Below are 13,379 nucleotides of genomic sequence, written 5' to 3'. Positions count from 1 at the left end.
GCTGGTTCAGTTGATGGAGAATTAAAATGAGCAGGTCACAGAAAATGGAAAGGGCAAAGGGGCTAGGGACTCAAAGGGCTGGGAGGATGGGACTGAGTTGGCTGACCCAGAGATCCCCGAGACAGGATTCAAACACTTTCATACTGTGAGGACTGGGCACGACCACCAGAGTCTGCCTCTACGGTGGCGCAGAGGCCAAGGAGTTGGCCTTTATGTTGAGCACGGAGGGAAGCTGGTGATGAGCTCTCAGGTGAAACAGAATAAAGCGTTTTGGAGGGTGACTAGCAACTGCCTAGAGAAGAGGCTCAAAGGAGATGGAGCTGCAGGCAAGGAGGTGAGGAAGAAGGGGTTTCAGGTCTGCAGACCTAGTCTGGGGACTTGGACCCGGAGTGAAATGGGCATGTGCAGGAAACTCAGCAGAAAGGAGCAATATATTTAGAGACTTGGGGATGGAGGTGCTGGGAGAAATTTCACCCCTGAAATATACACTAAAATGACACAATGTTTATGAAAGAAACAAAGAGGAGCCTGAAAGGGCTCAGGGTCCTTGCTTGAAGCAGGGTTACAAGTACCTTGGGAGGTACTCAAAGGCTTAATAAAGGATTAACTGTACAATTATTCCAATTTGGGGGATTAGAAAGATTATATCAAAATCAATTGGGATTTGGTAATTTTGTGAAGCTTACTTTAATAAGTTTTAGTTTCCTTCATCAGATTTTCATAGAGAGACTGAAAGTTTGATATAAGTACGAATTTATTGACATCAATTTCCTTAAGCTATTATTCCAACACAGAGAGGGTACCGAAGAGCTGAAGACAATGATAATAAACCCACAAGATCTGAAGTTTTCAAGGCCCACTCCCTCCAGAACAGAGAGAGAGACAGAGAGAGAGAGAGACAGAGAGACAGAGAGAGAGAGAGAGACAGAGAGAGAGAGAGCAGGAGAGAGGGAGGCAGAGAGAGAGAGAATGAACAAGTCTTCAAAAAGAATTGGAGACTGCTTTCAATTACAGCAAGAATTAATGACAGTTTGACAATTTAAGCATTTTATCCAGAAACACATACCTATTCCATAGATACCAAATTGATTACCATATCACTGAGTTTGAAAATATACAAAATATTTGTTGTTCTTACATACTGCAATTAAAGCCTAATTTTAAAAAGTGCACAGTAAAAACAGCATAAGGAAACCTACAACATCCATGGTATGTGTCCTGTTTTCCGTTTTACTGTCAACATCAAATTCTGGATTTACCTTACTGGTTACAAATATATTTTAAATACTTCAAGGCCATTTACAACACTGACTACTTTACTAGGTCCAACAACGCTCCAGCTTCCTGAAGGCGGCCAGCCCTGGACGTGGAGTCTCGGCCCCGCAGCTCCGCGCAGCAGTAGCAGCTCTGCAAAGAAGTCACCAACCAGCTCTTTGTAAACTATCGACTCTTGTTCTTTTTAGAATTCCCCTGTGCAAAGAAAAATATCAACAATAAGAACGGCAACCTCTAGAAAAATCATTCACGCGGTTTAGACACCAAGCTGTCTGGAAGCCATATTTCACTGTGGAAAACTTTAGTTTCCAAGAGGGAGAACAGCTGATAACCTTGTATCGCTGACTTTTATACAGGAATCACATAGCGGTTTGTTACTTTTAACTCTCCCCACTTTCTCCATCCATGAACCTTATTCCCCTGGGGTCTGAGGACAGGCAATAAAGAAAGAAAAGAAAGCTATCTTGGATTTATCAAACCTCAAATATTCATTTTGTTCCAAAGACAATGTAGTTTATGATTTCATAAAGCTGATAAAAAATTTTAGCCTGAACATGTTCCTTTGCTGTTGAAATAAACACCTTTTAAAAGGTCTTAATAGGTACTAATTTTGAATATGTGCCAACTAACACCCCAATAGTAATGATTACTGTCAAGGGGAAGATCAGATACCAGTTGAGAACAAGTTAGAGAGAGAATGTCTTAACTTATTCCCAATTCCCTCACATATCGAGATTTGGACTTTCCAGTTTTATGTAACTTTTCTTCCTTCTGGAGAGGTTCAAATTCCTACATTTAACTATTACATATAAGTACTTTTTTTTATTAAGTAGGAAATGATTGCAGAACACAAACATTAAGAGCAAGATCATAGCAAACAAATGGTTTCAGGACGTTTACTTGGTATCCAATGGAGACCATGTCAACTCAGCCATAAGATGATGCTATAGCAATTTAAATGACTAATAAATGGGGGGGGGGTGCAAAATATAGGAACCACAGAATGATCAAAGAAAGGTTAACAATAGAAACTACAAAGTGAAGAAGGATCTCTAACTCAGTGTTTTATTAATGACAGATATTCTAAGGACTAGATTGAAAAGTTCTAAGAGGGCTTAAAACTTAGCTCACTTCTAAAGTGGCTGCAATACAATTACCTTTGGGACAATGAGCTTTGCTATACCCCACATTAACCCTTCTCAATTCAGAACCAAATGCCTTCTGCAGCTCTGAGGTCTGAAAACTCTCCCTATAATTATTGCTACTTTTTTACAAAGGTTAGGTGCTAAAGCAGGCTTTCTCCTACTACTCCCACTAACACATGTGCTTTCTAAATGAGTCGGCTATTGCCCTGATGGAATATCAAGAGGCCAAAAGGGTTAAAGGAGGTATTCTTCAAGAGGACCAACACTCCACGCTCTACCTCCAAGCTCAAGTTCCTGAAGCACAAGCAACTGGAGAACCCGAATCAGAACCACACTGGCTGGTGACAATCATCACAAGATGTCCCAGGAAAGCATCACAGGCATTCTCTGAAGCAGCCAGAGGCCAATCAATAACAAGAAACTACACTGAGAAGCAAAATTACATAACGCAGATTCTAGTGCATGAACATGATACATTTTCCAAGGAGATACCAACTGAGCGGGATGCTGCCCTGTACCACCGCTGGCAGATGCTAAAATGAAGCTATGGTTTGTTCATCTCTCTGTCTTCCCCAGTGCCAGCACACAGCAGGAACTCAATACATGCCTGCTAGATCAGTAAGGGGCAGCAGTGGATTTCAAAGAGCACAGGCTGGAGACAGTAAATCCAAGCTGCTGGTGGCAGAGTATTGTCTGAGTTACCAAAATATGCCAAGCATCTGAGATGATGCATGAAACCAACTCTCTGGCCTCTTGAAGCTTACCTTGCATGGTAAGAGTATATACATTATGATACAACAAAGAGACATGATATGTGGATATGCCTTTCAACACAAAAACATTACCAATATCTACTGACCCCAGCCTGGACAAGCAGAGGCTTTATGGGAAATGAAATCTAAGAAGTTTTTGGAATTAAAAGGACAAGACAGTCCTAGGTTATATGAATATGTATGAGAATAAATTTGCTAAAGAAGGTTACTCTTCAACAGCACCATTTTAGATTCACATAGATAGAATAATCCCCATCATAAACCCCCCAAGAATCCTCCTAACTAACAGAACAGTAGCAGAAATGCCAGAAATGCCCAAAATGCCAAAAAAGCAACGGTCACAGTGTTAGGGCCTCAGAGGTCAGACCTTCTCTCAACTTATAACTCAATCAAAGAATCTTCATTCTACTTTCAGATAAGAAGACAAGTGAAATGATTTATAAACACTTCAGATCTCTTAACCTTTTGTTCCTGAAACACACAGCAATGAAATACCTTGTATTAAATACATTAAATATTAAATATTACACTGCAGAGAGACCCCTTCCTCCCCTACCTTACTAGACATCTTTAGTGTGTCAATCTCTTCTCTCTGTTTAGATAGTGTCTCGTTCATGCTGCACAGGTGGTCGCTCATCATACTTAATTGATCCTCATAACTCCTCTTGGTAGTTGTCAGCTCATCCTAAATGGCCAGGGAAAAAAGAAAAGAGAAAGCAAGACCCCACTGATCATACCACTCTAAAGCTTTTTTAATTTAGGAAAAAAATGTTTGAAAAGTAACCTATCAAGATGACCTATCTGATCAATTAATATGAAGGTTAAGCCACAGGCCTAACAGGAGAGCAAAGTTAAAAGAAACAGGGCAGAGGTTTTTCTCATAGCCTTCAAAATATGTACGGAATTTCTTTGCAAAAATGAAAAAGTTTCCTTCTATGCCAGGGATAAAAATGTCACAAAAAAAAACAAGAGGGCTATATGACCTTTCTCAATTCTCTTAGGTTTTCCTGAACCTTCGGTGAGGTGGGGAAGGCGATCTCTGGCACATTCCCACTACCCCACACCTTGACGGCCCACCGCCCTCTGGGCAGGACCCTCCCTGGAAGAAGCACCTTCGTCTCTCTTTCCATCTCTCGGGGCTCTCTTTGACCTTTTAAAATCTAATCCTGTGCTCCTAGCTAATCTGATAAACAAACTTGAAACCAGGAGGAAGTGCATGAATTATTTCTTTGCCTGCATCACATTTATATTTAATAGGGGCTTTCCGGAAGCTAGGCTTTAAAACAAAGCAGTGAGTAAGGAGGAATATTTTGCAGCCCTACCTTTCAGTTTACATCAGTTTTATGAACCAGTAAAGAGAAGGAACAGAGTCACATGAACAGAACAAGCCTCCCACCCACCATGACAAGCATTAACTGGGAGGAGGAGAAAAAGGAAGGACTCTGGGTAAATAAGTACTATTCAAAGAAATGCTGACTGCAAAACTACTTACAATTAAAATCAAGTCAGAGCAATAAATAATACAACTACTTCTTGCCTGACATAAATGAGATGTTACTTTAAAATGAGTTAGAAATAAAATGGTTAGAAAAATGTTACGTCTAGAGGTCAAATGCCACCATTTGAGAAAGGAAATGCTGATTTTTTTGGCCCAAGGACTTTCAATGAAAAAACATACTAACACTGCTTAGCTAACATGAACTCACCTGAAGTCTGCTGATGTTCTGACTGGCTACTTTCATCTCTTCTGCCAGCGCCTCTTTAGACTTTTCAGCCAAGGCCAGTCTTCTAGAGAGTGCTCGGCACTGTTAAGTCAGAAAACATTCCATTATCCCAGGGACCATTTCCCCAAACCAAATTTACTTCAGGGAAGGTTACTAGAAAACAATCCCCCAAACTGAAAGTACTTCCTTCCTTCCTTCCACAAATATCTCCTGAATGTCTACAGGCCTTGTACCACACACTGGAGCACACGAAAGAAAGATGTGGTCCTCACTCTCATCATTTTAATAAGGGAAAAAAAGTCTACTAACCCAAGCTCATAGATGTTTTTTCCTAGCTCTAGCCTGATGACCAGTGGCTACAAAACCACCAGAAGTTTCTACATTTACCCAGGATTCATTTACACCCACACTGGATGAGAAGGGAAGTGGTTATTTCAAAAGTGATCAACGGCATCATGCAATATGAATCCTAAGATACTTTTCTTGTGTTTTAAGTCCTTTATTGGAGACCATATCACAGGAACAATAAAAGTTTTACAGCCCCACTCTACAGATGAAAAAAAAAAAGTGAGTGCAGGACTTTAAAGATCCCACTTGCTTTCTTTGGGGATTCTAACCAAGGCTACCCAGAGACAGAGTAGATCAAGAAGAAAAAAGAAAAATTCTATTTCATACTATTGTTCAAAGAGGGCGTGCCATTAAAAGGATCACTAAATTTTCTGATAAACCATGAGATTGACAAGGAGGATCTGTTAAGGACATGTGCGAATGTTATGTCAACATCAGATGCTTGGACTGACCATTCCAGTAAAGTAGTACAGAGGGCTACCGCTTCCTGTTTACAGACAAGGAAAAACTAGAACAATTTAAAAATTCTTGTATCACAATTGTGCTGAAAGAATTTACTAAGATAAGCAAATCTCTTGGAAATAAAACAGCCTCAGAAATTCCCCGGTTACTCATTTCATTCCTCACTGGAGAATTTCAGGAAAGTTCAGCCAACCAAATCAACCACCCTCCTTTAACCACACATCTATCTGTGTGCTCAGCACTGAACCTGAAAAAGAGGGAGAGAGTTTTGCAAAGCACGGGTCCTCATGAGGATGACAATCAAGTCTAAGAGAGTAACTCAGAAGGCAGTTAGGGATCCAAACCAGACCACCACGATGGGCTGTGTGCACCGAGTGGCTGGGATGGTAAGCACTGCAGCAGTTCTATGGTGAGTCATCCAGCTTGCCGTCCTCCCTGTTTTCTACAGCTCAACAGCTATCACTACTGATCATCTTATCAAACAGGTATGTATCCCTAAGCTAGGCACATCATTTATTTCAGCAGGAGAAAAGAAGCAAAGCCCCCCTCCACTCCTAGCAACTGGCTTCCTGTCAACTTCTCCGTCTCTGTAAAATAGGAGAAAATCACAAAGTCGCATCCCAATGAAGGGTGTTGTCTTTCCTTTGTCAATTTCCTTAACAGTTTAAAGCATTATAATTCTCCGTCTAACATCTATAACTAACCTTTTAATAAAAAGTTTCCCATCAGAGACCTTACAGGTATTCTTATATGTTGAGCGACATCCATTCTATCTTATCATTTGTTTCTCACTCTTTGATATCTGTAATTTCTTCCTTCATTTTCTCCCCTTCTCATCAATGAATTTGTATTTTATTATCTTGTATAGTGTTTTTCTAATCCTCTTAAGAAAATGAATTATTTGGTGAGGAAAGAAGAAAATGTAACAAAAAGAAAGATTTTGTATTTTTTAAAGGTTGAAAGAGGTTACATTTTGCATTTTATCACTTACAAAAACTGATTTCCACAAGCTGTCATTTAGAAACTAGAGTATTTAAAAAAAAAAAAAAAAAAAAGAACCAGGCATACTTTGCTTTGAATTTCCCTAAACGAAAATTCCTTGACCTATGAATGTTACCCGCCTATAACTCTCTAAAACAAGATTATAATTATAATCTATAATTATAATGCTCCAAAACATGCTACATAACCATAAGAAAGGCTACCTGTTATATTCACTGCAATAAAGATTTTTGGTTGGTATGTGGACCAATCTATACGAACTCTAACCAAATCCATATTGCGGACACACAGACCCTGACCTCTCTCTTCTAGTGAACAGCAGGAGGCCAGGACACTGACCTAATTCCTGAAGGGGTTAGAAAAATCCACCTGATCCAATTAACTCTCCACTCACCTCAGCATAAAAATGCACTGACTTGCTATCAGCCAGCTGTAGCTGAGACGTCAGTTCCACTATCCTTGCCATGTAGTGATTTCTAATTAAGTCTTCCCGAGAGTCCACATCTGGAGCCTAAACAGAGCACACATAACTCAATAAATAAATGCCAGTGGAATGAAGCAGTTCTGAGAGAGAGAGAGAGAGAGGAAAAAAAAAATTAATATCACTTTAGCAAAAAAAAAAAAAAAAAAAAAAAAAAAAAGACATTTCCTACATTTTCCTTTGAAATTTGATGGGAAATCATAGTTTTCCCACCCCTCGGAGAAACTTCAGACAGGGCAGGTAAATATATATTGCAAATTTCTTTTATTCAGCACCCTGCCTATCTCACAATGAAGCTGAGGCTTCAAGAGAGCAAAGCAGAAGTGAAGTCTTGGGAGGCCCACCACCAATGGGGCCATGTCTCTCCACTCAGTTTTTATTTGCCACACACCTAACTTTCAAAATCTCAATCTGTCTGACTCCTATGTCCTCCTCTAACTGGAAGAAAACAGGTGAAAGGGGAGCATTTATTGGAACTCCTAAAAATCTGAACATTCTTTTTTCCCCCAAATTATCTTAAAATAGCTCTAATACTCTTAAACATACTATCAAATTAAACTATTTCTATAATGAACAATTTATGGTCCTTGTCCCAGACTAGTTTTCTACTAGTTACTCTAGCAATGACACACCACTCAGTTTAGTTTAAAAATACATGCAGAAGTTCAAGGTTACCTAAAGTATAAGGCTAATAAGGAAATCAAAGAATTTACCTGAACTATATTTACCAGTTTACCATACTGACTGGAAAGCTGAGTGACTTCAGTGTTTTTTTAATGGTTATTTGTAAGCTTACATCTTGTAATATTTCAAAACTAAAATGTGCAAACCTATCTGACAAGCCAAATCTGACCTGGGTTCAGTCACTTGAGGGCTGAAAAGAACTACCAAGCCCACTGATGGTCAAGGCCCTGAAAAGCCCTGCTTTGCCAGCCGGCCCACTGGAAGGGTAATGGCTTGCAGCCTCCTGCCACATGCCAGCGAGCTTGTCAAACTGCCAAGTCAAGTCATTCAAGGAGGCAATTACAGACAGGCTGTAATTTATTGGTGACAGTTAAAACTGACCCAGAGAGAAAAGCAACATGGATCCACATTTGCTAGAATTGTCAGAAACGCAATTAGATGAAGCTGACTTTTGCCGGATTTTGTCAACAAACATGTGGCAAGATGTTTACTAACAAACAACATGATGTTAAGCACACATTACCTCACTGTCAGACGTCCTGGTTAAAATCCCAATCTAGAACATAAGGGAAAAAAGCTTTAGAACAGACTGCTTACACTTCAAACGCAATAGCTTTAACACTTGTAATGCTTTTTCTCTTCTCGGTTCACACTGTTTCAAAGCACACTTGTGGGAATTCCCTGGCAGTCCAGGGGTTAGGACTCAGACCTTTCACTGCTGTGGGCCTGGGGTTCGATCCCTGGTTGGGGAACTAAGATCCCACAGGCTGCATGGCGTGGCCAAAAAAATAAAATAAAATAAATAAAAATAAAATAAGCAACATTAAAAAAACCCAAAATGAACAAACAAAACAACAACAAAAAACCAAGCACACTAGCAGTGGAGCTCTAGACGATTACCCTCAAATCAACCATCTTTCAATACAAAGAAGCTGGACCTACAGATAAGTAACCACAGTCATGATTTCTGTCATGAGGCAGTAATGGATAGTGACCATCACTACTTCCTCTATCAGAATGCTGTTAGCTGTTTTCACTGAAACCCAACAAATTGTCTGGGAAGAGAGAGAGGAAGAACAGTTTTTAACTCCTCTTTTCATTGCTACGCTTATTTCCAAAGCAGCGGCCAAGGAGACCTAAAGACAGTTTCACGGTGACCATAATAACTAAACATTCCAAACACAAAACACAAACAGCAAACTCTCTGGCTGAAAGCTCAAAAGGATAAAGAAGAAATATCATTATGACATTAATAAGTATTCATTTCAGATTTAAACTAATGAAAAAGAATATGTATTATACACATAGTGAAGTGCTGCCAGGTTTTTTAAAGCTTGCTTTTGTGGATTCAGAGTTCAGAAACAGATAGTAGTCATGGTTCTTGAATTCATTTTATTGTTCACAGTGGAAGGGCAAGTGCTTGGGCTCAATAAGTTAAGGAAACTATTGGAAACTCAGTTTTGATGGATTCTGTTAATCAGAGATGACACTCAACAAACTGTTTTCATGGATTCTAAATAATATCCTCAAGAGCACTACTCTGAACTGTGAGCAGTACATGAATGTCATGCCCACCCAGCTGTGAAAGGAGCTTTTATGAGACCTTTTTTGACAGAGGAGCCCTAATTTTCTACACACTAAAGCAGGAACAGCAATTAGTCTTTCAGTGAAAAACCGTTTACAGTAACACTCATCACTTTAATTTTATACATTCAAATATGAGTACATTTGGCAAAATAAATCACAAGCATGGGATTTACCCCTTATCCCCTTTACTCCTGGGTTATGGTTTGACAATGTGGTAGAGCACACAGTCCTGAAAAGGAATGGAATCATATAACTTCAAGAAAAAGCTACAACATTTATAATTTCAACATTTTCTCATATGCCGCTGATGAGAGTTTAAACTAATACAGTCCTTTGATAAAATAATTTGGCAATAAAGATCAAGGAACGTAAAAACATTCATGCCTTTTGACCCAATAACTCTAACCTTGAGAGTTATTGGGTTATCCCAAAGAAATCATCTGGATGCAGAAAGAATCTTATGCATAAACATGAGATGTTATTTAAAATAATAAAAATTGTAACCAATGTCCAATCATAGGTAAACTAAGGCATATTCTATATAGAATACTGTGGAATCAATAACTAAGTTTACATAGAGTTTCTAATAACAGGATAAATGTTTGTGTATTAATGTTATGCTAAAAGATTTTAAATTTTATATAGTATAATGTCAACCAAGTATGAAATTTTGTAGAAAAAAATGTTAACAGTGGTTGTTGGGTATTCAGGAAAATTTCAACATTTTTTTTCTTCTTTTATTCTTTTGTATTTTAAAATTATCTACAATGTACATGTATTGTTTTTATACTTGAAATATATATATTTTAAAACTCTGTGAATTTAAGCAATGCTTTTTAATTTCAGCAAAAAAAAATGGAAACTTGTATTTGTCTTTCTTGAGGTTACTGCTTGTTTTTTTTTTTTTTTTGGCTGCATTGTGTCTTCTTTGCTGTGCATGGGCTTTCTCTAGTTGCGGCAAGCGGGGGCTACTCTTCATTGTGGTGGCTTCTCTTGTTGCGGAGCAGGGGTTCTAGGCACGCGGGCTTCAGCAGTTGTGGCATGTGGGCTCAGTAGTTGTGGCTCGCGAGCTCAGTAGTTGTGGCTCGCAAGCTCAGTAGTTGTGGCTCGTGGGCTCTGTAGTTGTGGCTCGCGGGCTCTGTAGTTGTGGCTCACGGGCCCTGTAGTTGTGGCGCACAGGCTTAGTTGCTCCATGGCATGTGGGATCTTCCCGGACCAGGGATCGAACCCGTGGTCCCTGCATTGGCAGGCGGATTCTTAACCACTGCACCACCAGGGAAGCCCCTATCTTTTATTACAATAATTAACAGGGGGCTGAATGTTCAAATTACAGTCCTAGATATGTTAATGAAACATAATAAGCATTTAACTTTTGCAATGCTATAGGGTTAGAAATAAGAAGTTTCTATCTGATGTAACTTTTTCGGCCCCAAAGTGCTTGAACCAAAGGAATCTTCTGGGGACTTGTGAGTTTCCTTTGTTAATCAATTAACTTTACAATGGGCACAGACTTTGCTCCAACACCCAAGAGGAAGACAACAGAAGGAGACACACACACTTAGTTCACTTAACTTTACTTAAGGCAGGATGGGAGGTTGGGGGGGTGGGGTGATAAAAAGAAAGGCTGAAAAGGAAACATCAGGGAAGGCAAAAAAAAAAAAAAAAAAATGCCGTTGCTTTTTCTCTCTATTGTCTCCAGGTTATTTTTGGCAGGAATCTGCCACATGCAGAAGAGAAAGAGAGTTATGTGGGGAGACCCTTCTCTCAGCCTGAAATACTCTTCTCCTGCCTTGGCCTCCTGCTCATTTATGAAACCCACCCATGTTACCTCCTTTGGGATGTCCTCCCCAAGCCCTCCAGGCGACTTCTCTGTGATCCCACAGCACTCTGGACAGATGTCTATCCAGGCTCTCATTCCATGAGACTGAAAGCAACCAAGGGACGGGAATAGATTCACCATATAGACTAGACTGTGAAAAATGCAAGGAGGCCAACCAGGTCTTGGTTCTCTGATCCTGACTGTCAAAGACAATGCCCAAAACTGGGGTTCATGGAAAATGTGGCAACTCAACTGTACCTTAAATGATGGGAAGAGTTTTGAATTCAAGAAAGTCGAGGAGTTGGAAGGCAAAGTATTTGAGCATGTAGGTGACAGGAGTTATGAATAAACAGGTATCCAGGCAAAAGAAACAGCTTGAACAATGACAGGGAGGCAAAAACACAAAAAACATTACCAGGAAAGAGAGCTCGGTTTGAGTTTGTACAGGGAAATGCTGAAGAAAGGTAGTTTGGAATAGGTGTTCACAGACCTTGAATGCCAAACTAATGAGTGGACTATATCCTATAGATAATAGAGAGCCACTAAAAGTCTAGAAGCAATAGAGTGCATAATCAGTAACATACTCTAGGAAAATTACTATGCTAGCACCTTATGAAGTGGGTGGGAGGAAAGAGATCCTTAACAGATGCAGACAGAAATAGCACACACATGCTAACCAGACAGACAACTTAAAGTTATAGCAATTTCCAAACTCACCAAACCCAAATAAAGTCATCATCACTCACAGCCCAATAGTGTTTGGTACTAAAGGTTTCCCATGTCCCTGGAAATCCTTCTCACTTACATATGTAAGAATAGTGTGCTCTCCTTTGAAAATGTTCAAATAAAAAGACAGTCCTCAACTTTCAGCAATTGACATTAATGACTCAAATACACCAGTGTTGCCAACTTCCAGTACTTCAGAAAGGTAAGCCATAAACAAATACATTTGTCTGCTGATCTATTTTCTGACACCCATCAGAGCACAAGGCCATGTTGATTAAAAGGACAGGGTGTGGACCTAGATGTTCTGGGTTTGAACCCTAGATCCATCACTTACCAAGTGTGTGATTTCAGATGAGTTACTCTACCTCTCTGTCCCCCAGTTTCCTCATCTATAAAATGAAGATATGATAGTACCTATAATCTCATAGGATCTGTGTGAGGACTGACTGAGTTAACACACTGAAAAGTCCTTAGAACCGTGGCTGGCACATGATTACTGCAATTACTATCACTATCATCAGTGCCCTGCCTGGTCTGGTCCCATAGTTACTCCCTGACAGCACCAATTACTGTTAGTGCAAATGGGAGAAAACGGAAGGAGCAGATGCAGGGAAGCAGGGAGAGAAGACAGGAGTAAAAAGAAATCAGACCCAGTGGAGAACAGTCTGACCTGATCAATAAGACAGGCTCTGAAGGGAAGTCCAAAGATGAGTGCTGGCAGTGTTGCACTTCCCCAAATGGTACCCGGACTGATGTCAGAATTCTGCTCTGTTGGTTAAATGTTCTTCTAGGCAGTCATCTTCCCCTATCAGAGGCAATGTGCAACACTTGTGGCTGAGACTCAGACTTGCCATCAGGGGTCACATAGGATCATCCAGTGAGCATAGCAGCCATTCAAATTACTGCTCTGAGAAGTCTGCTTTATGTTTTTTACTTTTCTAAAAAATTTTCATTCTTTTTTCCTCCCCTACATTTTATTATGAAAAATTTCAAACATATAGAAAAGTTGGGGGAAAAAGTATAATAATCATATGTAGCCACCATCTACATTCAGTAATTAACAATTTGCTCATTTGCTTAATTTATCTGTGTGTGTATATATTTCCTGAACAATCTGAAAGTAAGTTGCAGATATGATGATACCTTACCCTGAGTACTTTGGCATTTATCTCCAAAAAATAAAGGTATTCTCCTAAATAATCAAAATATCATTATCAAACCTAAGAAAACTAATAATAATCCAGGTTTCTGACACTGTTGAGGTGCAGTGAGGTCTGTATACATCTTGAAAATAGAAGTTAATTTGTATATATTACTATCAGGTATGCTCTGAATCAGATGCAAGGGAGATGT

At 39.5% G+C, this 13,379-nt stretch overlaps 1 protein-coding gene across 1 annotated transcript in view; it reads right to left on the bottom strand.

Annotated features, from left to right (window-relative positions):
* Positions 1-736: 736 nt before the first annotated feature.
* The window catches only part of PPP1R21 (protein phosphatase 1 regulatory subunit 21), a 61,021-nt gene continuing 48,378 nt past the window's right edge, over positions 737-13,379 (bottom strand). Inside the window, exons 18-22 of the mRNA XM_068564208.1 lie at positions 8,418-8,450; positions 7,124-7,240; positions 4,900-4,998; positions 3,750-3,878; positions 737-1,470 (exon numbers count right to left, since the gene is read on the bottom strand). Coding sequence (XP_068420309.1) covers positions 1,441-1,470; positions 3,750-3,878; positions 4,900-4,998; positions 7,124-7,240; positions 8,418-8,450 — 408 coding nt within the window. The 3' untranslated portion in view covers positions 737-1,440. The remainder of the gene's footprint in view (positions 1,471-3,749; positions 3,879-4,899; positions 4,999-7,123; positions 7,241-8,417; positions 8,451-13,379) is intronic.

The sequence above is a fragment of the Eschrichtius robustus genome, chromosome 15 (assembly GCF_028021215.1).
Source record: "Eschrichtius robustus isolate mEscRob2 chromosome 15, mEscRob2.pri, whole genome shotgun sequence".
In the NCBI taxonomy this organism is placed as follows: domain Eukaryota; kingdom Metazoa; phylum Chordata; class Mammalia; order Artiodactyla; family Eschrichtiidae; genus Eschrichtius; species Eschrichtius robustus.
Note: the sequence above shows the minus strand (reverse complement) of the source record. Positions and strands in the feature narration are given on the sequence as shown.